Source organism: Falco peregrinus, chromosome 6, assembly GCF_023634155.1.
Source record: "Falco peregrinus isolate bFalPer1 chromosome 6, bFalPer1.pri, whole genome shotgun sequence".
Taxonomy (NCBI): Eukaryota; Metazoa; Chordata; class Aves; order Falconiformes; family Falconidae; genus Falco; species Falco peregrinus.
Genome location: NC_073726.1, coordinates 57,997,723 through 58,021,215, shown reverse-complemented (window position 1 = coordinate 58,021,215; position 23,493 = coordinate 57,997,723). Strand labels below are relative to the sequence as shown.

At 44.7% G+C, this 23,493-nt stretch overlaps 1 protein-coding gene across 1 annotated transcript in view; it reads left to right on the top strand.

Annotated features, from left to right (window-relative positions):
- Positions 1-263: 263 nt before the first annotated feature.
- Positions 264-23,493, top strand: part of CACNA1I (calcium voltage-gated channel subunit alpha1 I) — a 91,660-nt gene continuing 68,430 nt past the window's right edge. Inside the window, exons 1-3 of the mRNA XM_027780500.2 lie at positions 264-370; positions 1,363-1,496; positions 19,266-19,363. Coding sequence (XP_027636301.2) covers positions 278-370; positions 1,363-1,496; positions 19,266-19,363 — 325 coding nt within the window. The 5' untranslated portion in view covers positions 264-277. The remainder of the gene's footprint in view (positions 371-1,362; positions 1,497-19,265; positions 19,364-23,493) is intronic.

Genomic DNA, 23,493 nt, shown 5'->3' with positions numbered 1-23,493 from the left:
TTAGCTATGGGAATAATTTGACTTTATAAATACCATAGGTGTTTGTGTTACCTCTGCTTCCTTCTTTTCAAAAGAGTTTTGGCTTAATCAAGAAGTGGAGTAGAGAGGAACTGAGGGGGGGAAAACATAAGAATGTAATAAATCGGCTTACTAGCAGTTGTTATTTCCCTTAATCTTCCTATTTTGTCACCCCGAGCCTAGAGGAAGCTTATCTCAGACATGATGGTTTTACAGAAATTTTCCTTGACTCTTTTCCACGTGGTTTGAGTGTGTCAGCATGATGGTGATTTTGTTAAACTGCGTTACCCTGGGGATGTACCAGCCATGTGAGGATATGGACTGCCTTTCTGACAGGTGTAAAATCTTGCAGGTAAGCAGACTTCCTTCTTGTTGTGATGGTGCCTCAGTCCAAGTCACAAATCTTCATGCATGCTTTCCTTCAGCATGTGGGCAACACCTTCCTAGACAGATTGGCAAGAATGTCCCTGGCAGTAAGCGATCCTGTTGTAAAATGGCAGGAGTTTGCTTTCGGGAGGGGAATGGGGTGAGGGATAGATAATGAATTAGGTCTACTTGTGACCCTGCAATACAGACCAGTTGTTAGCCTTCCTGATCCGGTGCATAAGCAGGCATTTCCTGATATAGACAGCTACAACATACATAGCTCAGAGAAATAATTAAGGTTACAATATCCAGGCAGGAGAGAATAACAGCCTCCCAATGCATTCAGTACTCGGGACAGTAAGAGTACTAAGTCTTCAGGTAATGTTGCATTCAGGATGCCCAAAGGGAGAAGAAACAAAAGGTATGCCAAGAAGAGCCATGGGTACGTCCAGCCTATGAATGCACTAGCTGTGCTTGCTGCTTCCCCGAAGAGAAGGTGACAGCAAATGTCATCTGTAGTGTTGCTAAGGCTGTGACATTCAGATACCTGAAGCTTCCATCTGTGTTTGGTATGTGCAGCTCAAGGTGTATATGAAGCTGCACTATGTCCTTAGCTGAGCTGTTTGCAGCAGAGTGATGAGAAATCGCTCCTGGGAGACCTTGGAAAGGGCACTGTTTCCCTGGCCAGGTTTGGGCCTGCTGGTGCTGAGCAAACACCTCCTTTTCAAGTACCTATAAGGAGTCTCTGAGTCTACAGCGATATCTTCACCCATGGGGAAAAAACCAACTATAAAAGCTCCTTGCTTACTTGAGCAGCAGGAAGCTGTGATGCTAGGGCTGCATGGAAGAAGCTTTTCCAGCCCTGCCTCTAAGTAATTTTTCAGAAGTACTGAAATTTGTATTTACCTCACATTTTGTGTTTTAAAGTCCAAGGCTGAGAATGCTTATCAAATGTACTCTTGGGTTTCTGTTTGGCAGGTATTTGATGACTTCATCTTCATCTTCTTTGCTATGGAAATGGTCTTAAAGATGGTGGCCCTGGGGATCTTTGGCAAGAAGTGTTACCTTGGAGATACCTGGAATCGCCTGGATTTCTTCATTGTTATGGCTGGGTAGGTCGATGGTTTCTGGGATTATTTGTTCAGTGTTTGCTAGAGTCTTGCATGGAACAGAAATGATGTACCTGAGGGGAAGGTTTCCACGTTGGTGCTACTCCAGTACATCTGCTGAGCTGGAATCAGACTCCTTAGAGTTAGCAGTCTATGGAAGAAACATTAGACAATGTAGCTTGGCTCCCCAGCTCATGTGCAGCCATCTATCTTGCACAACTTCAGTGAAGGGTGTTATTTTGTACCAGCTGAAGAGCTAGCCCGGAACCTTTTTTTTTCCCGTTAAAATGTCTGAGTGGAACAGGTGTAACCTTTACCAGGACTAAGCTAGCTTTGTTTCCAGCAGCAGTGTTTCAAAGGTAGGAATGTAATTTTTGTTACTCTTTTTTTTGTCTTTGTATTGCACTGGCCTTACCCATGGTACTATTGGGACAAGTTGACATTTGAGCGTTTTTTACAACAAAGTTGCTATGGTGAAGCTCAGATTTCCCCTCTACGTGTATGAAGTGGAAAGCCTACCAGGATTTGTCTATTGAATCACAGCCAATGTCCATCTCCCCATCTCCAATGCCAGTGGGCATCTGCTTTTGTGAATTTGTCCATTTTCAATTAGATTGCCTTGTGGTATAGTTAATAAAAAAAAAAAAAAAAAAAAAAAAAAAAAAGAAGGGTCAGAAATAAATACTTAATATTGCTGTTCTTACAGCAAACAAGTGAATGTCTGTTCGGAGAGAAACCCCAACTTTCTTCTTCCTTCCAGCAAGTAATTACCTGCATTTGCTGTCACCTGAAAGTGTGTGTATCACTGACTGAACCAGAGTGAGTTTGAGCTCACTTTGCAGAGTTTTCCTCTGTGGTGCAGCGCAACACTGTCTTTATATTTGCTTTTGACACAGTTCTATAGCAAGACTTGAAAGTCATTCTCTCTGGAAGGGTGTATAATTGTTTGCTTCTGGAGGGAGCAGAGATTTTCAAACTCAGTTCGGGAGTAAAAGTTGGAAGGCTGATTCTCAGCCAGCTTGTGCCTGAAAGGGGAACAGGCAGATGAAAGTTGTAGCTTTTTCTGAATTAACACAACGTGTGAGATGGGAAGACCTTTCTTGTGGCTGAGCCTGCTGTGATTAGCGTCTGATTTAAAATGGCCCGACATGGGGATTGTGAGTTCATTGGGAAAGGCTAAGTTAAAGCTCCTGACACGTGGTGGTGTCAGGTGCTAGCACAGACAATGCCAGATCATTGCCTGTGCTAGCCTGAGCTCCTGGTGGCAAAACTACTGGTGACTGGAGTCCCTACCACATCAGCCTTTGAGGAGGAAAGGGAAAAACAGGTGTGTTGTGTTTGGAAGGGGGACCTTGGAGCCCACAGTGCTCCTCCGTGTGGGTGATGTGCTGCAGTATGCTGGGAGGAAGGCTTTGCTCCAAGTGGGCACGGGATCATTGGTGTATGGGGTAAAAGGCTTGGGAACTGAGGGTTTTGCTCTGCTTAGTGTCCCTGCAAACATGGTATGTGGGTGACGTGATCCGGAGAGATGAAGAAATCGGTGGGGCAATGCTAAAAAATGAGAGTGAGCTCAAATGCTTACTCCATGCAGAAAATTAGTGAAATTCATCCTGCCTAGGTGAGAAGGGAGTAAACCCCATTTATATGTTTCCCTCAGTTGCTGTTGCTGGCAGAAATTTGAACAGAGAGTCTTTTGTGCATCTGATAGCAATACTAGGAAAAAAGCTCGTATCTGAATTCCTTTCAATGCCAAGGAGACTTAGAATCAACTCCTTAGATATGAAATAATCAGTGTGGAGGATTTTTCATTTCAGGTCCAAAACTGAAAGAAATTTGTTTCCTGATTTCTATACAATTTTCCTCATGAGGTGTCAGGCTGAAATGATAGTAATCTCATTAGAATATCTGATCTCAAAAGACTTCTGCTAAAGAAAGATTTTTTTCCATTTGGTTATATAGAACTAATGACTATATAATGTATTTTGAGTTACAAAAGCTTGTGGTTATTAATTCATTATTCTTTGAAATTCATTAAATTTGTCTGCGCTGTTTAAATCAAATCCAAGGCTCAAAATTGCCCTTACATACAGACTATAGGCTTTTACTTAACCTCAAATTTAAGCCCCAAGCTTTATCCTGATTGGTCCCACACCTGGATCTCAGCTTCACCTTACTCTGGGTCCAGATGCTGCCTTAGCCTGCTGACTACGAAAAGACATCCTGCATTAGATCTTGCATCTTTTCTCTATGCCAGTGAGTTAGATCGTGATCCAGAGGCTAATCAGTTTTCTCTAAGGGCCTTCTCCTTTTTCATGGTCCTGGACTGTCACTGCCTTTAAGGGAGGTCATAAATTTGGCTCTGAAGAAAACACCCATGATGTTGGGAAGTAATGCACTGCCTAAAAGATATGCAGCTTCGCTCCATTTCAACAATAAGGACTATACTTCCCAATCTCTGCTCTTCCCTTCTCCCTTTCCAAACAAACACCAACAGGGCAGCAAAAGTTGGAAGAATAAACTGTAGCTTGGAAAAGCAAAGTGCAGGCAAGGGACTGTTCTGTCGGGTGTTCCTAGGCAGCTGAGATACCTCCATCTGGCTTGCTGCATGACAGCATGTTTTATCAAAGAGCATAATGACTATTTGCTGCTATTGCCCCAGACGTGTCTTGGTTACATAAACCATGTATTCAGGCATTCATTCGTAGTTTTCTCCTCACTCCCTTGGAAAGCCAGAAGCTATAGTTTTAGTTAGATGAATTCCCTCATGTGCCCCTGCCCTGCTTGCCCCTGCTCCCCACGCAACCCAGCAGCTCAAGGAGGAAGACTCCATTGTCACTAAAAATGTTCAGTTTCCATGGCGATAGGAGCTGACATCACCAGAACTTTCTCCCCTTTCGCACACTCCCTCCCCCAACCACCTTCAACATGTTTTTTTTTCAGAAAGGATTAGAAAAAAATCAAAACAACAGTCCTAAGTCAATGCTGTCCTTCATTGTTTCCCTCGGAGCTCCTAAAACCAAGCGAGGTAATTTGGGTTGAAGAATGCTGATGCCCTTGTGCACACAAGCAACCAGCGCTGCAGATTCAGCTTGCCGATGCTTCATTTCCCAACTGCTTGCTGGCAACAGGAGGTTGCAGGTTCCCAGACATTTCAAGCAGACTGTGCTCATCACCAGCTGTCCTGGTGGGAGTCCCTCTTCCCCTGTGTTTGTGATTAGGTCTTGTCTGTCATCATGTTTCCCACAGTGATGGGTGCATTTAGAGAGCTCGATCTGAGGCAACTTCAGAGGGCAGCATCCTAAAGTTGAGAGCCTACTACGTTTTGAAAGTTGAGATAATGTGAACACTAATCATATTGGAAATGTCAGCCAGTATCTATACGTGCATTAATTTTGGAGAAGAGTCACTTATTTCTGGGCTAGCGCTCATGTATTTTTTAAGCCAGGCAGTTCTCTAGCAAAAAAAGAGAAAAAAGAGTAAGCAGTTTCTCCTGCTCACTCTGCTCGGTGAGACAGCTTCGTTCACATGTGGTTGGAGATGATGCCACTGCCCTTTTCTGAAGGGAGATGTCCCTTTACATGACTGTCCTGAGTATCCCCATGCAAGGAGTGACTTCATGCAACCTGCCTGGCCTTGGGGACATTCATTCAACCGAGTGGTGGTTCTGCCTCCCTTAAGCCATGGGCTGTAATTAAAAATCTGTGGTGGGAATTATGTCTGTCTCTGCCCTCTTCTGTGGCATCCCCATGACATGTTCTGGTATGCAACTTAGCAGGGAGGTAGGTTAAGGGGGAGAAGGCTTCACTATGTGGCTGGGGGATGATTGTGATTACAAGTGTGTGCCCAAAATACGTCCCAAATCTTTCCTTAACTGCTTGCTGGTTGGAGTCCAATGGCTGAGGAGAAGGCTGGTCTGTCTTTCAGAGGATGCCTCATCTTTGCCCCTCTCCATTATCACACTGGAGCTTGCCACGTAGGATTTCCTAAACTGTGGTTGAATCCCATCCTGACCTTGCCTTTGAGAGGAATGGCATGACTTGTATGTTTTGGCATTTTGAAATATACTTGCAGTGTTTTTTAATAGCTTTTAAAAGTGGTGGACATCAGAACAAGACTCAGCACTCTGTAGCTGCTTCAGTGCAGTTGTGGTTTAACCCTGGCTGGCAACCAAGCCCCACGCAGCCACTCACTCACTCCCCCTCACCCAGAGGGATGGGGAGGAGAATCAGAAAGGACTGTAGAACTCAGGGGTTGAGATAAGAACAATTTAATAGGTAAAGCAGAAGCCACGCACGCAAGCAAAGCAAAACAAGGAATTAATTTGCTACTTCCCATGGGCAGGCAGGTGCTCAGCCATCTCCAGGAAAGCCGGGCTCTGTCATGTGTAACAGTTACCTGGGAAGACAAATGCCGTAACGCCGGATGTCCCTCTGCCCCCTTCCTTCTTCTTTCCCCCAGTTTATATACTCAGCATGATGTCATATGGTATGGAATACCTCTTTGGCTAGTTCAAGTCACCTGTCCTGGCTGTGTCCCCTCCCAGTTTCCTGTGCCCCTCCAGCCCTCTCACTGGCAGGGCCCAAGAAACTGCAAAGTCCTTGACTTAGTATAAACATCACCCAGCAACAACTAAAAACATCAGTGTGTTGTCAACATTGTTCTCACATCAGAGCCAAAACACAGCACTGTACTAACTACTAAGAAGAAAACTAACTCTATCCCAGCTGAAACCAGGACAAATGTCTTCAGTGGTAATACTGTGTCTCTATTCCAGCCTGAAATTTTATACTTCTTACAGCCAAGCATTGCAGTAGCCAACCTAATCAATCACAACATCTCCCTATCAATTTATTCAGCTGCTTTCTCCATTGGTTCCAAGTTTGGTTGGTTGTTTTTTTTTTTCCTCTGTCGTCTCTTCTGATGAGAGAAAATCCTTTCCTATTAGTAGGAACAGCAAACTTTGTTCCCAGATATATGCTGTTCCATTTGTTCACACTGGAATACATATTGTTTGTATTTCCAAAGCAGTTCATACTGTTCTATATGGCTGACTTGTCCTCTTCATTTTGTTTCTGTTCTCCCCAAAATATGCTTCAATGGCAAAATCCATCAGTGATTCTTTTTTCTTTTTTTTTTTTTTTTTTTTTTTTTTAATTTTCTGCCAGGTTGTGATAAATAAAGAACAGAGCAGCAAGAATTGTGCATTACAGAAGTACATCTGCTCATGAATGAGTCCCCATTTACTGTTGCATGTGAGGTTTATTACTTAGCCAGTTTTTCTCTAGCTAATGTATGTCATGATGATTTCATATCATTCCAGCCATATCAACATAATTACTTGTGTGAACCAGACTTGTAATCTCATACGAAATTATAGCACATTAGTTTGATGATGTCTATTTTTCCTTAAACCGGTGTTGATTATGGTTAATTTTATTATCCACCTTTAATCTGTAATCTATCAAAGCTGCATATCAGCAATTTCATTACTGTACTGTGATCAGCATCAGTCCAGCCAGCCTACTGAGATCACTGCATTTCTAAAGTACTGGCACAACATCAGAATTTCTTTGACCCTTGGATGCTTTCCCAGTTTTCTGAGACTAATCAAAAATCATCAGTACTGGTTCAGATCTTTTCTGGCCATCTCTTTTAAAACTCTTGGATATAAATTGTCCAGGCCTGCTTATCTTAGCATATTCCTATTTTGATAGGCACAGCTTAAAATACTTGATCACAGCTGGAGCTGAAACTAGCTCATTATCATCTATGGTACACATAGATCATCTGACCTTCCCCATATAACTTTTTTTAATTGAAGCTTTCTGCCTTTTTACACTATTTGTGACAATTCTGTTTTCTTGTTCCAGTGATTAACTTGTACCATTTTATGTCCTCCTTCTTAGAAATTTTCTACAATTTCCTTCTCCTAATTTATATTCATTGGTATTAACTTCCCCTCTCTTGCTATTACATCACTGCTTTTGCTTTCACTTATGTGGTACTATCTTTTTAGCCTATTCAGATTTCTTGTCTCTATTGAAACTTCTTGGATACCTGATAAATATTCCTAAATACCACTTGATTGTCATCCACAGTTCATGAATCAAAGTCCTTATCCTGACTGGTTTGATGCATAGCTGTTTCTGTGTGTTTTCAACTTCATGAATATGGCCTCTTTAATCCAGCAAGTACATCTAGTAATGTTGATAACCTTACTTGATTTGTACATAACACACATATAATCAAGAGGTCTAGCTTTAAATTCTGTGATATAAAAAAACCCAACCCAGCACTTAATAGACAATCTCTGTATCTTCCATCTTTACATGCAATTTTCTTTGAGTTGTAGAGCACATCGCTGTACATGCTAGGAAACTGCAAGGAGATTTAGGTGTCTCCAAAACATGTTGCCCAAATTCAACTCTTGCAGATGGATAAGGAGAGGGTTTTTCCCCTGTGGATTACAGACCAACACCAAGACAGCTAGTCAGTCTGTTTTTTAGTGTGATCTGGGCACACCTAATCACGTTCATAGGTTCATAGATAATTCAGATTGGAAAGGAGCTTGTGAGGTCTCAGGTCCAATCTTCTTGTTCAAAGGGGAGTCAACAGCAAACTCAGATTAGGTTGCTGCTGAAAGTTGTCCAGTCCAGTCTTGAAAAACACCCCAGACAGAAACTGCACCACCTCTCTGTGCCCCAGCCCCACTACTGTTTTATATCTGTAACTAGTCTGAACCTCCCTTCCCTGCTTGGATTTTTGTCCATTGTGTCACAGGGCAAGTGCTCCAGCCCCCGAGCATCTTCATGACCCTGCACTGAAATTGTTCCAGTGTGTCAACATCTTTCTTGTACTGGGGGATGCAAAACTGAACGTGCTATTTGGTCTACCAAGTGCAAAGTAAAGGGGATAATCCCTTCCCTCATCTACTGGCTGCGCTCCTGTTGGTGCATCTTGGTATGCCATCAGCTTTCCTTGCATGGATGGTGTGTTGCCTACTGTCCCCCAGGAGCCCCAGGTCCTTTTCAGCAGAGCCACTACCTGTTAGCTCTTGGGCAGCAGCAGGTCAGGCCAGCACAGGTGCAGGACCTTGCATTTGTCTGTTGAATTTCATAAGGCTCCTGTCAGCCCATTTCTCTAGCCAGGATGAATTCTCTACTTTATGTGGCAGAAAATGAATCCATAAGTATTAATTTCCAAATTGTCACTGATTCTGTCCTAGAAAATGCCATTTCTGACAGCGTGTGCTACTTCCCCTCCCTTTCTGTCCACTTGAGGCTCCCTAGCTAGGTTAAAATCCTTGATTTTAATATTCCTTTCATGCAGATCTTCCCACCAGGCTTTTTTAACGCCATTTAGGCTGTTTATGCTCATAAAATGAACAATTCCTATTCTCTTTATTACTCAGGCCGCTGGCACTGGTGTGTAGACGATACATATTTCTCCTCTTTACATCTTTCAGTATCTTGATTAGTTTTGTTCTTGACATGGAGGCTCTGTAAGAATTAGCTTTTTTTTCCTAATCTCATCACTTTTCCCTTTGGTCTTTCATTTAACAATCTTCTGACTGGTCTATCTCTGTTCCTTGAAAAAATAATTCTTCTTCTAATGAAATGCTGGTTAATATTTTTACTTCTCCAGGGGTAGCCCAGTGCTCTGCAAGTCTCCTGCGCTATATGGCAGGCCAAGCCAGCAGTTTGTGACCGTATTCCTCTATTATCTCCTTTGTCTTTTGGCAAGGATGGGCCACCAAGCAGCTCAGCTGAATATTTCTTGTCTGTCTTCTTCAGAAATTGTCTAAAATCGGTGGCATATCATGATAAGAAAAATAATTTTAAAACATATCATCATGGGTAAGTATTGTCCTGGAAGTTTGAAACCTTCCCAAGTTTGCTTTTTTAGTCTCATTTCACATAGAGTATGGCAGCACAGCTGTCCCAATATCTTCATTTCTTTTCCAAAGCATCCTTTCTTATCTGAGTAGTTATGCAGCCTTTGGAGATTTTTTTTCTGGCATCTTTGTACAGCTGGAGATGCCTTCTTGGGCATGCCTGATGGCCCCTTAGATTGAGCAGAACATTTCTGCTTGCTTCCTGTGCCTTTTGGCTAGTAACTTCTCCAGGAGCACTTTATGCAGCTTCCACACTGGGAACCTGGAAAGTATTATTCTTTATTAACTAAGATTATTATTATTATGGTTTGTAACTTCTCTCTCTGATAGTTATCTACTGTCCTTGATTTCTGCTTCCCATAATTCCTCAGATATCACATCCTTTCTTCCGTAACCCTGCAGCGATGCTGCTTCCTGAGTCCATCCATCCATCCAAGCTCTTTTCAAACCTGTGCAGCATCAGTGTGTGTGCAACAGACTCTCCCCTTAACACAAAGCTGCTGGTTTATACTTACACCGCCAAGTTCATCCCTCTGCATTTCAGCCCAGGAAAGGGGGCTGGCAGCTTTCTGAAGGAGGAGAGGTATCAGCCCCCCAGCCTCAAATACCCTCCTGTTCCCAGGAAACAAAATTGGCATCACGTGGTGCCCATCCATGCTGGGAAGATGCCTCTTAGCCTGAAACACCAGTTGGCCTTAATCTCGCAAGGCGGGAAGTGTGTTGCCAATCTTCTACTTTCTCTTTGCTTTTAATTAAATACGGTCCTTCAGGGACCTGGCCAGAATTTGCATAGTTATGACTTAAAAATCTCAGATCATTAAATACTTATTAGCAGCAGTGTAAACAGCAGAATGCTCAGAAAATCCTACTTAGCTAATCTTCGATGCCAAGTGAAAGTTTCTATGAAATTATGGCAAGTTAAAGAAAACTGTAATAAATACAGCAATTAGGTGTTTCAAGCAGTGATCAGATAAAGATGGAAACCAGCAAGCAGCAGGCTAAATAGTATCTTCACCAAAGGCAGAAATATCAGCAGCACAGCCCTCCCCCCCAACATGCACTCGCTTTTTCCTCCTTAATGATACTAATTATTTCATTTGCTTTCTCCTAGTAAAACTATCCATAGATTTGCAACATATTGAAATGAAAGCAGTCATCAAAACGAAATGAATCACACCAGAGAAGAATCAAAATAAGGAGGCAGTGGTACCCTGCATGTGTTATGTGTAGTTCTCAATTATTGTCTCTGAATTCGTTTGCCTCCCTAAAAGCTAATTCCCTACCATGTGAATCTTTAGCTTTATTAAAGGGGAAAAAAAAAAAAAAAGGCAACACTAGCAGGCTCGCAGGACTGAAATGCAGACACCCTTTCTTTCTTTTATTTCTCTCCCCCCTTGTAAGCAATGAAATACAGAGCTCAGAGCCTGTGTTCAGACTCCTGGTTTTCAAAAGCGAGGCCCTGTCGCTCGTCTTCAGTCATCTGAGCTTGGCGAGTCCCTCTGGCTTTCTTATCACAGTGTGAAAACCTGCTTATGTCTTTTCATATCATGTCTCCAAAACTATTAAGAAACTCTGACTTTTCTCTTAGTACACAGTTTGGAGAGAAATCTGAGTGTTCAGGGGTGTGAAATAATCACATTCCAGGCAGCAAGGGACCAGTCTCATAGGCTCTGGAAGCTTTCAGCAGCTTTTGGTTGCAGAGCAATTAAGAAAAAAAAAAAAAAAGGTAAAAAAAAATGTTTTTTACTGGGGGGGCAGTTGCAGGTTATTTTTTTAAGAATACTAAGCATCATAATTCTGGAGCTGACTGTTTAATTAGCAATTGATTTATCACTCCCTGAAGAAATGTCTTTTTACTAACAATTATAGCCTCTTTTTTTTTTTTTATAAAGGGGAAAAGAAGATGTAATTTTTGCAGTCTTCATTTTACTACCAATGGATATTTTTTTTTCTTCTATCTTTCAGCTTTTATGTTAGCAGAGAGTTGTCTTTTTGCAGCGTGATGAGCTCTAACTTTAAAAGAGATAAGCAGGACTACTTAGCTGAGTACACTGTGGCTTGCAGAGTAATATAGAAGCCTACTGTGTAACGTCAGGGCACATCCTATGTGATATTATTCCATCCCTTTTACAGTAGTTGTTGAAAGGGGTTCAGCTCATCTGTTTAGGGTGCATTTTGAAGCCTGGCCTGGAGGCACTGAACTGTGCAAAATTTGTGCCTCCTGCATGGCTTGCTCTTCGAATATATATCAAGTGAGCTGATAGTGGATTCAGTGCTGGGGGCTGCCTGGCAGCCCTATGCCTTCTGCACCACGGAGCAATCTATGTCTATATAGCAAAAGATCAGGCCCAAATAACCTGTCAGTTGAGAGCCAGAGCATCTGTGAAGGCAACATTTTTAAGGAGGGGTCTACAGGTGACTGCAGCCCTGACATGGCTGGGAGCTGCATGTGCTTAGCCCAGACCCCACGTGGGCTGGTGTACCATGCGGTCTGAAATGCCTGCCCGTTCCCAATGCACTGGTAAAGGTTGTGCTGCCTTGCAGCTGTGGGCAAGTGAGGGAGGTGGGAGCACAGGCCACAACACAACTTTCTGAGCAGGGAAAAGGGGACGCCTAGAAAGAGTCTTTAATTTCTGCCATAGCCCCTGGGACCTTTGGGGACAAGGAAGGATGTGGTTCCAGCTGTAGAGCAAAAAGGCTGGCATGGTGCAGAAATCTTAAAAAATAGGTCCTGCTCAGGAGCCCTGCAGTCCTGGGGCTGGCAAGTAGCCTGCTTGTATGCACTGTGTGTTTTTCCTCTCTGCTGGTATGTGTGTCCTGTAGCTGCAGACTTGAGGTGGAAGCAGTAGCTCTCCTGTCTTGTCGAGCATCTGGGCAGGCCTTGTCAAAATCTCCTGGCTCTGCTTCTGACATCTCCAGATAGGCTTGGGAAAGATCGGATTCATTCCTTAATGGTGCTTGCCTGCTTACAGCTTTCCTTGTGTGCAAGCTAGGGCACATCCAGCCTTAGCAAGGGCTGGCAAGAGGTGTCTTGAATGCCACATGTGTCCCATGCTCTAGCTGTTCAGCTGTGTGCTCTTCCTCCTGCCTCCTTGGTGTTGCTCCAGGGCTCATGGTCCCCCCTATCTAGGCAATTGTGGGCACCACAAAGTGGATTTTGCAGCCTGCCCTCCTCTTTTTTCCACACCGCAGATTCAGTTGATAGAGAGCCCCTGGGGGAGCCTGGCCAGCCCTGTTCTCCATGTCCCCTGCCCACTGCTACACCTGTGACCAACAGAGGACCAGGACTGGGTGGATCTAGAATACACATGCATTCCAATTTCCTTTCATCAGAACAGCTCATTAATATAAGAGGGGAGATACGGGATCACTGGACTACGTCGTCTAGTGAGAGGACTGGCTTTACTCCTTTGCATTGTAGCCACAGTCTTTGAAGCCAGAGCAGAGGCAGTGAGACCTTCCTTTCATTCTGGTGTGTACTACAGAGGTGGGAGGATTTAGGGGTAAATCAGTCTCCCATCACCACCCCACAAACTGCAGGTGGGAGATTTGAGCTGTGGGATGGCTCACACGTGGCTCACATATCAGGGGGATGGACACTTGGTAAATGGAGAGATGTCAGCTGTAAATTTTGGTGCTGGTATCTGAATTAGAAGTTCAGACAGGGAAAACTGGCAGACTTAGTCTTATATTTTCCCTGTGACTCCTATGTTCTGGATCTTCAAAGTGGTAGAAATTGCAGTTTGTGAAATTTGATGGCCGAATCAAGGAGCTGAGGACAGAAAGGCATATTCTTGTATGCAGAAGGCATTAGTAAAATTGCATCTAGTCGTGGTATAGGTAGGTCAGGCTTTAGACCCCTGGCACAGCTGAGATACTGAAGGAATTTGGAGCCGAGAGCAACCAATCTTCTGCCTTGGTCACCCCAGGTGCTCATAGATGCAAGGACCAAATAAAAGTCCAGAGGCAGGAAAAGATGCACTTTGTACAGAGACTCTTAGCAAGCCTGAAATTACAGCTAGGAAGTCACAGCCACAAAGTTTCTGGCTTCAGTGCCAAATCCAGATTTATATGACACAGAAATATGAATTGATTAGACTGCAGTTAATTAGCTTTCAATTGAAATCCCATATCAGAGAAGGGGAATTACCTTTTGAATTTGACAAAAAAATACTGGCTTCATGTCATAAGAAAAATACTGCCTTGGTATTTTTCATGAATGCTTCCAGAATGTATTTTAAATATTATTTCTTGGCTGCTAATTTTCAGCAAATAGAAATTCAGGAGCCAAGATTAGGGAATTTAATAAGTACTTAATAAAGGTGTAAAGAGATGTAAATATGAAGAACTAAATGGTAATATTTGAACTGTTTTAATCATGGATTTCATCAAATGTAATTGCAAGGAAGCTGCTAGGCAGGCACTGTACAAGTACATTGTCTTGAGTTACCTGTACAGCAAGATAAAATCTGAATTTTCTGGACTCTTTACATGGTTTTTCATATTCTCATTATGTCTGTTTTAAATAGTCTTAGTTTTTATTCCTCCATGCTGCTGGACAGTCTGCTCTCCTATGCCTGGCACAGGTCCACACTGGCTGTGCATTTCTGCTGTTGGGCAATGAGCATCACTCTTCTCTCCTGAGTTTCATTGCTGCTGGAGAAGTGAGAGTGCCAAGGCAGATCCAAGCCCACTCTCGAGCTCACAGGTGCAGAGGAACAATAGAAGTGCCAAGATGTAGCTGATGAAGCTATTCTGCTGTTGTAGAGACCTCATGAGCAGTGAAGGTTTGCGATGCTGGTGGTTTATGTGCCTCCTTGTCCCTGTGTGCTCACTGTCTGCTCCAGTGGCTTGGCATGGGATGGAGGTACACCAGACCAGTGTTTTCTGGTCTGTGCTAACAAATTGCTCACTTGTTCCCCACACTAGCTTGGACTTGTCTCAGTTAAACTCAAGGTCTCTTGTGTGTTCAGCTAAGCAGACTTACCTGGGCATAGGCTAATGTTTATTAGCAAGGCAGAAACTAAGTTGGAGGGGAAAGCAAGAAGGTGATGTGTAGGGAAAGGGACAAAAGGAATAAAGAGGAAGATGGAAAAGGAAAGAAAGGATTGAAAAGGGAATTGAAGGGTATGAAGCAAAGTGGGAAAAGGTAAAGGAAAGGCAAAGGGTGAACGAAAAAACTGGAAGTTAAGGAGGAAGATTAAAATGAGAGGTAGAAGTGTTGCAGGCAGGCATGAGTCAGAGGGGTGTAAAAAGACAGAGGGGATAGGGAGGAGGCGGGATACCTTGAGAGTGGGAAGGGAGGCGGAGCTCAAAGAGGCATTCCCTGCTAGGCATTCCCCCCTGCTTATGCAGAATGAACCCATGCATGCATCTAGTGCCCCTGTCCCATTTCCCACCCTGTCAGCGTTACCACCATGCATCAGCCTTGAGCTGTATGGCGTGGGGATGGTGTGTGCATCAATCCCCTCTCTTTCCAGAAGCATTTCATGTGGAAAGTTTTGAAGAAAATCTCTAGCAAGGGAAGAAGAATTACCGTATAAATTCAATTATCTTGACAGCTCAGTGCTCAAATTCCATCACAGATCAGGAGTTTCTCTCTGATTTAGCATAGTTCCAGCTTCCTAACCTGCCCCTGCACTTCCACCCACACCAGAGGACGCAAAATATTTTAGTGGTGCCAGTAATGAGCTGCTGTTTCCCTTGGGAGAGATGCATTCCCTGCTGCTGTGTCGTGATAAGGGGAAAAGACTGCTCACAACCAGGATAGGCTTCCCCCCCGCTATCCTAGACTTTGTCTGACTGCCCCTGGACCTTAAAGAAACTAAGGCTTTTACTTTTAAAGCAGCCAAAAAAGAGAGAAGAACTAGATGAAGGGCAGTCAAGTCATGGGGGCTACCCTTGTTCATGGCACTGAGCTGCTACAAAGCAAGGACAAAGAACCTGGAAAACTCCTGTAGTTCAATAAGGAGGCAACAATTTTGTACTGGCTTTAACATTTCTGTGCTCTTGGTTTGTGAACAGCCAGCAAACACACGGTTTTCCAGGTTGCTGGTGTGATAAAGATCCGAGCACCAAAGGCCTGAGAGTCCAAGTAGGCACTGTGCACCTAATCCACCATCGCAAGATTTTGAGACGCAGACATGAGAAAATGTGAACCTTCTGACATAAATATGCTGCCAGTTTCTGACTGATCAATTTTTGCAATGAGCCCTTCTGACTCTCTGTCAGCCTGTCACCACCTCCACATGTGGCAGCAGGAGATCAGGTGCAGCCCAAACCTAGAGAGTGTTAAGAGTACAGGATTTCCAGGCAGCGGGGAGCAGGGCTGGCTGGAGAAAGATAAGAGCAAAACCAGCTCGGCTGGCAATTCCTGAAAAGCTGCAGATGCCCAGAGACTCCAGCAGAGTCACTTGAGATCTTATTTAATTAAAGAAAGGATGCAACATTTGGATTTGTCGGCTTTACCTACACAGAAAATGTTTGTACTTGTTAATTAATAGAATTTTATTTCACCTTGGTCGCATGTAGGCCATCATGATGTGCACATGCTACCCTTGTGCAAAGAGAAGTGTGAACATCAGTTGATGTTAAAGCCATCACTAGGAAAGGAAAGGCAAGGCAAGAACAAGTGGCCCTAATGCAAAAATTGCACTGGAATTGCATTGGAGATTTTTTGGATATGATTTATGCGACTACAACAGGCATAACTCATCTACAGGGATTTAAGTATCCTGGATGTGTCTCTGTTATTATAGCCAAGATCAGGAGACCTCAGGAAGAACCATAAGCAGAAGAGGTTTGCTAAGTGAGCTGAAGCCCTGGGGCCTGCTAGGGCTGAGCTCGCTTTTGTTAGAAGTTGCTCTCTGAAAAATTTAACAGTTGCCCTTCTATGACCCATCCTTGGGAACAGCCTGCTGTTTTCATTGGCAGAGTGATTGACTATTTGGTCTTTTTTTTTTCTTTTTCCCTAGCTAAATTGGAATGTAATCACAGCAAATCCGCAGCCACCGAGGGCTGCAGGAGGCTGGCTGGCAGGCTGTCTGTCTGAGCGGCACAGTCACAGTTGCAGCTACAGTAGCATTGGTCTTGCTCTGAAAGGACTGTGCTCGCTGCTTTGACGATTATTAGTTTTTTAGTAACACACAGGCTGTGCCACGTAGGTGACAAGCTCATGGTAGCTAGGGGAGAGCAGTGATGTGCACCTGGTTAAGGTTACACCCGTTGTAATGCCAGCAACATGGTTATAGCCACAGGAGGGACAAAACTCGAACAGTTTTGTAAACGGAGGTTCTATTTTTTAATGGATTTTATGTGGCTAAGTCTAAGAAAAGATGTCACTTCTGCCCGCTGGTTTCATCTCAGCCCTAGCCCTGTGCTGTTCCCCTGCGCTCAGTTACTGTGAGGGTCACAGCGTCCTGCAGGACTTCTCATTTGGTCGCTTGCAGTTCAGAAAAGACCACTTTTTGAAATAAGGTTATTTGCTTATTTAGCATCTGACAGAACATGTTTCAGGTTGTTCTGTCACTGCTCAAAAATATTTTTTTTGCCTTCAGAGGTCTAACCTCAGCCTAGTGCTCTAGGGGATGTGGGTTTTTTTAGGAGAGGAAAGGAAGTTCTATGGGACTTCACCAAACTTGAAGACCTTCATGTTTCTGTGCTCATACCTACCCCCATAGCAGCATGCAGCGTCGGGACTTCTTCAGTCATGAAGCTGCTTCTATGTGTCAGGTCTCTGTGCTACAAAGAGATGTTAGCCCACACCCCTGGGGCCATACAGCCATGCCTATACAGTGCTTTGCCTTTAACCATAGTTCCAAAGTTTCAGCAGGTCTCTAATTCCGGAGCAACCACACACTGATGAGGCAATCTTGCTTTATGCTTTTGGAGCAAGGTTGATTAGTGCTTGCTGAAGGCTCTTTGCGCTGTGTTCTTTAACACCATGCAGGTGTGTCCTTTGTGTGATGCCCTGTAGTCATGCCTGTGCCTTTGTATCTGTGTGCATTCTTCCTCCTTTCATACCCACTTCCCAGTTTCATCTGACTGGATCCTAAGCCTCTGTCTATTACTAATGTTTTCTGTAGGCTAGCTAAATATTGCTGTTTTGTTTGGCGTGGGGTTTTTTTGGGTGGCATTTTTTTTTTTTTTAATATTTTGCTTATCTGCATGAAATCCTTCCTTTCTCCTTCTACAGTCAGTATATGTGGAACTGACAGCTCCAGGGAGGTAAATGAATGCCACAGAATTTCAGAGGAAGAATTATTTCATGCAATTACCCTAAAAGTGCATGAGAGAACAGAGTGAAAGGAATGAGGGAGAGAAAGAAAGAGAGCATGAGAGAGAATAATCACAACACTTTGACAAGTTTACCCCATTGTATTTGAAAATCTATCACTTTGACAAGTCCCCTTTGTGAAAGGTGTAGACAGATGACTAGACATTTGCTCTTCAAGGTCCTTTTGAGTGAAGAAGGTAATCGATAGAAGGATCAGTCCATTTCATTTAAGTTTCACTCAGGTCCTCTCCCTGGTATTTCTTACAGACTGGCTGTACTACATTTCCCCCTCAGCATCTCACTTAAGCTCTCTTATTGACTCCTCAATGGTTCCTGGGCAGAGGGATTTGGGTGGACTTTAGATTACAGGACCATTGACTTCTAGATCTTTTAATATAAATTATGGTTTTGGTTTGAGAAGGGGTTCGGTAACAAAAGGCTGTGTTCCCTGATCCCTCGCCATTTCTTGAGCATGTTGAAAGACCAAGGAAAAAGGACCTTTTTGTAGCTTGATTATTCACATCTGAGAAGGGATTCAGGAGAAGCAGTTCCTGTCCTGATTCTGCTGCTGTTTCACCTGCCAAATTTGTCACCCTCTTGATCCCTCTCCACATCAGGGTCACTCCAGGGAAGCTGGTGACAACAGCCCATGTCTTCCTGGGGGCCTCACACACCTATGTTCGCTAAAATGCTTTGAGATCCTCAGGTGGGAATTGCTGGTCAGGCTAAATGGTTAGTATAATCCAGTTTCTCACCATGCTTTCCAAGAGGCAGGCAAGTTACTGGACATTTGCCGTACTGGGCAAGGAGGGGAATGCTGGGCTAAGGGATGCTGGGCCAGGTCACTTTTTTTACCTGCACCTGCTGCTCATGCAGCAAAGCCAATGCGTTAGTCATAGCTGGTTGCACTTTGGGGTGATTTAGGGAGCATGCTGTTGGGTTAGGAAAGCTAAGGTCTAGCATATGTCCTAAAATTAGGCTTTTCCCTTTTTGGTTGGTATCAGAAAGGAGTGATTCACAGTGGTGGGAGAAGCCTTCCCATCTAGAGGAACTAGTTACTGCTTTAAGTAGAGAGTTTGCTTCTAGATGAGGTAAAACAGGTTAGCTGCAGCCACCTCCAGGGACCTCATGCTGCACTATGAGACGAGGGGAACACAGGAAGCACCCCACTGTGCTGCTGCAAGTAACGCTTAGCAAAACCAGCTACACAGCCCCCCTCCTCCTGGTCTTGAGGGAAATGTCCACCGTGCGTGCGTGCTCTCGCCAGGAGTGCATGCTCCTTGTCGGGGCATCTTCACACAGCTACTTCCCCTCCTGACAGTCACAGCAGGTGAAGTGTTATCGCAGCTCCTGGCCTCCATCCATATGGCATGCTCTCACCACTCATTGCCTTGCTGTGGACAAGTTGCGTTTTCTGCCAAGGGAGCTGTGGGCTCTGGTCCTGCTCCCAGAGGGCTCCTGGAGACTTCAGCTTTGCTTCCCAAGATTCAGGCTTCACCCCGATGAGTTCCAGAAACACTTCAAGGAAGAAATGATGACTCTGTAGCTGAAACCATAATTTTGGATTCTTTTAAACTTTCTTTTTCTCTCTCCCTTTCTACAGGATGGTGGAGTACTCTCTGGATCTCCAAAACATTAACTTGTCTGCAATCCGTACTGTCCGTGTCCTGAGACCCCTGAAAGCTATCAACCGTGTGCCTAGTAAGTCATGCTTTCCTCTCACACCTGCTTAGCTTGGGTTGTGGGGAGTACGTGATCAGTAAGGCTGTGTGCGGGTGTTCTCTAGGCAGGGTTCAAGTGCAGACTGAGTGGAGGCTGCTGCATGGTGTGTGCAGGCTTTTTCCCATTGTGGGGCCAAGAGGTGTCATTGGATGGGCAGGAAAACTACAGTCTCCCAGCATATCTGCCCTAGTTATCCTTTGTGCAGGGGCAAGCTGATGGTTCAGCAGCTGAAGCTGAACAATGTGCAGTAGAGGAAAGGGTTTTTTTTCTCACTCTTACTGAAGGACAACGCAGGTTTGATAAAGTCTGCAGCCTGAAAAAGGTGTGTGTGTGAGATCTGGAGAGGGGTGAGCTGAGGGAAGCAGGGAGAATTGGTTTGCTCAGGCTTTCACACACTCTTCCAGATCCTCTCTGAAAAATTTTCACGCCGTTACAGCTTAGGGGCATGTAGCACCAGCTATTCTTTCTCTCCTCCTCACCCTGTGCTTTGTACTCTTGTCTTTTGTGCCAGCTATTTCCCCTGTGAGCTGGTGTGTGTGTATGAGCAGGACTGAGCGCTGCTGGGCACAGGGCTCCGCCTGAGCCTGGATGTGTCAGCAGCCGAACTGTGCTCACTGGTGCCATTCAGGTCTGAGATGCAGTCCCCAGCTCAGGTCTGCAGGCAAACCAGAGGGGTGTTGCAGCCCTGGGGCATGTGCCACACACACACACTGCTCCCATAGTGGAAGTGGCTCCTCCATAACCTTCACTTCCTTCCTTCCCAGAAGATGGGGACAAGACCAGCCTCTTCGCCATGCTTTGCAGTTTTTATTGGTGCTGAACTGTTTCTTCCCTTCCTTTGCCTCTCCCCAGACACCCCCCACCCCCCTTCTCTCAAGTCAGTGTTGTTCTCCCTGCAGTCCTGGAGTGAGTAAGCAGGTGTTGCTGTTGTTACTTAACTGCAGGAGACATCGATGGAGGTGGGTCAGGCTTTGCAGTGGTTGCGTCCAGGTGGATGGAAGTGAACTGGTGGGCAGGTTGCATACCGTTGGTATCAGGGTGTTGCAAGAGCACTGAACTCGTCCCGCTGTGTCACTCTGTTTCTGCCTTCCCTGTGCAAAGGCAGCAGCTGCCACATGCAGCCCTGTGAGACTTCAGGCGTTTCTTCTGCCTTGCAGAATGGCAGAAAGTCTCTTTGCTGTTCCCCATAATCTCCCTAATCAGTCTGTCTGCAGTGGCTAAGACCTTGCCAGAGCTCTCCTGATCCTTTTCTCAAGCTCACATACTGCTTTTTCTTTTCCAGATCTGAGGAAGTTTGCACAGGCAATCTCCCCAGTCTACATCATATGTTTTCCTTGTGTCAAGGTCACTTTCACGATGCCAGCTATTTCTTGAACATGCTATGGAGGAAGATTTCTGGGTCTCTGGCTCCATGCCCGTCTAGAAAGGGGTCTTGAGTAAATGAAAGTAGGGCAACAGGACAAGTGTAATGGTTTTAAACTGTAAGAGGGTAGATATACATTCAATATTAGAAAGAAATTCTTCACTGTGAGGGTGGTGAGGCACTGGAACAGGTTGCCCAGAGAAGCTGTGAATGCCCCCATCCCTGGCAGTCAAGGCCAGGCTGGATGGGGCTCTGAGCAACCTGGGCTAGTGGAAGGTGTCCCTGCCTATGGCAGGGGGGCTGGAACTAGATGATCGTTAAGGTCTCTTCCATCCCAAACCATTATATTATTCTGCGATAAAGGTGTGATGGAGGAACAGAGGCACAGTCCTGTGTGCCCAGCGTGGCAGGAGGGTGCCAGGCAGAGGAGCAGCTGGTTTGGGCACTGAGTGCCCCCGCTCAGGCAGATAACAGGTCCATCACAGCATGATAACGATGGGAGCCAAGAACAAATTTTTGGCTATCAACTGTCAGCTAAACAACTACCCCAGCCTGTCTCCATCTCTCTGGTCCTTCTCCAGAGAGGAGAGAGCTGGGACCCAGTTACGGTTCTGGCTGTGGACATGCACAGCAGTGGTGGTGGGGCATCTCTTCGGTCAGGAGGTGGCCCAGAGGTCATGCATGGCAGGCTCATCTCTTCCAGGCTGGCTGTGTGAGGGCAGTACCACCTTCACATTATGCAGCCCACTTTCCTCCCTGCTTCATAAGGAGTCCTGTGAGTCTGTGATCAAAGATGACTTTGAGGCTGATCTCTGTTATCAGGGTAGACTTAACCTTGGTGGTGAGTGGGAACATCTCAAATGATATCCAATTGACTCCTGCAGACATCTGTCATGCTAATTGCTGTACACCAGTGGTCAGGAGCAAAGTTTGACTGACAAAGTCGAGGCCTTGTTTTATTTGTTTATCTCCCAGAACAGCTGGAGTTACTCCCCCATCATCAGGAGCTGCCCCAGGGGGGCGGAGTGATGTGAGTGGCATCAGAAAAGACCCACCATGGACCCACTCCATCCATGTGAGGGCATCAGGGGTGCTTTTAAACACCTCACCTGACCTTTGCAGAGCACAGGCCGTTGAATTTCTCCTGACTGTCCTGGCCGTGGTGCGGTGCCTATCTGTTTATTTTATCAGTATAAAACTTTACTATGAAATTGATGCTGTTTTAATTCCCACTCTGTGGTTAAACTTCTATGTATCTTTCTCGTTATGTAATTCTGTGGTTGTATGCAGAGAACATTTTGGAAGAAAGGCATCCTGCCGTTAATTAAAAAAAAAGAATTAAAAAAAAATCTGATTCCCTGGGAGAGGAAGCACTGACCTGAGGGTTGAAAACTGGTGAAGAGGCTGTAAACAAAGGCTTGTGATAAATGGAATGAGGCTGCATTGGAAAAGGTGCCTAGTGGGGTACAACAAACATAATCAATGGGACCTTTGGCCACAAATCTTTTTTAATGTCTTTTTAAAGTTCTTCATTACTGATCTGAAACAAGAGGGAAGTCTATTAGTGAGATATACTGGTGATACCAAGCTGGAGGTGTTGCAGGTGCTAGCAAAGAAAATGGGAAATAAACCAGCAGGAGGCAGAGGGAGATTGATGTCTTGGTGAGAGTGTGAGATATTGGGGGAGAGGCAGGGGAGTTAATCCCAAAGGCAGATATTCAGCCATGTCAGAAGGCTGTGACGGGACAATGTGGCCAGCATTCACTGGTGGCCATTTCAAAGCCTTCCAGGTGGGCACCCAGGTAGGGACCGATTTTCACTGAATAATTGCAATTTATTATCAGGAGAATGGACAAAGTGATTAGGAACCGGAGTGGTTACCGCATGAGTGGAAGAGTGCTGAAGTGGTCTGTCTGTGTAGATATTTAGCACCAAAAGAACAGTAACACTAATAATCAGCCAGTGTTTGAAAAGTCCACATACTGAAGTGAGAAATTTCAGAGCACTTTCATACTATATGAAGCAAAACAAGAAGCAATGCCAGAAGATTGTGAGGGAGGAAATTCAGAATGACTCTAAGGAAATGGTAGCAACATGGTAGAGGAAGAAGTATCACCTGTTAAATAAGTTAAATTAACTTATAAGTTGGCAGGTGGGCAAGGCTGAAGTTTAAATGCCCAAATTGGCTATGTCTGAATTCTGCTTACCTGCGTTCATTCCTAACATGCTGCTGAAAGCCCTTCCTTCCAGTGTGACTTGTGAGGCTTTGAAACAATATCCCACAAGGAGCTGACAAATGCTGTTTGTGTTTGCTGTACGTGTTATGTATAGTATAGAGGATGCATAGACTCTCCTACCTGAATCACGACAGAAGAAGAAAAGGACATCCAGTGTCACCAAAAGGTGGCAAATCTTCATTAAGGAACAAGTTCTACTCCCAGATCATTATTGGGCTGTAAAACTCACTGCCTTGGGAAGTCCTCCCATCCCCAAATCAAGTAAGAGGCACTGTGTGAGTGAAGTAAGTAAAATGGGATTGTCCAAGAGATGAGAGCTCACATGGAGACACTTAACAGATTTCAAACCTCCTCACATCAGGGTTGGAGCTGCTCTTTAGCTACTGGTTGCTGGCAATTGATTGTGTTTCTTGCAGTTCTCACCAGGATGTGCTACTGACCATTTTGGATTTCACTTCTGGATGAAGAAGTCTGTGGGTCTGCTCTGCCCGATCATTCCTCCATTTGCA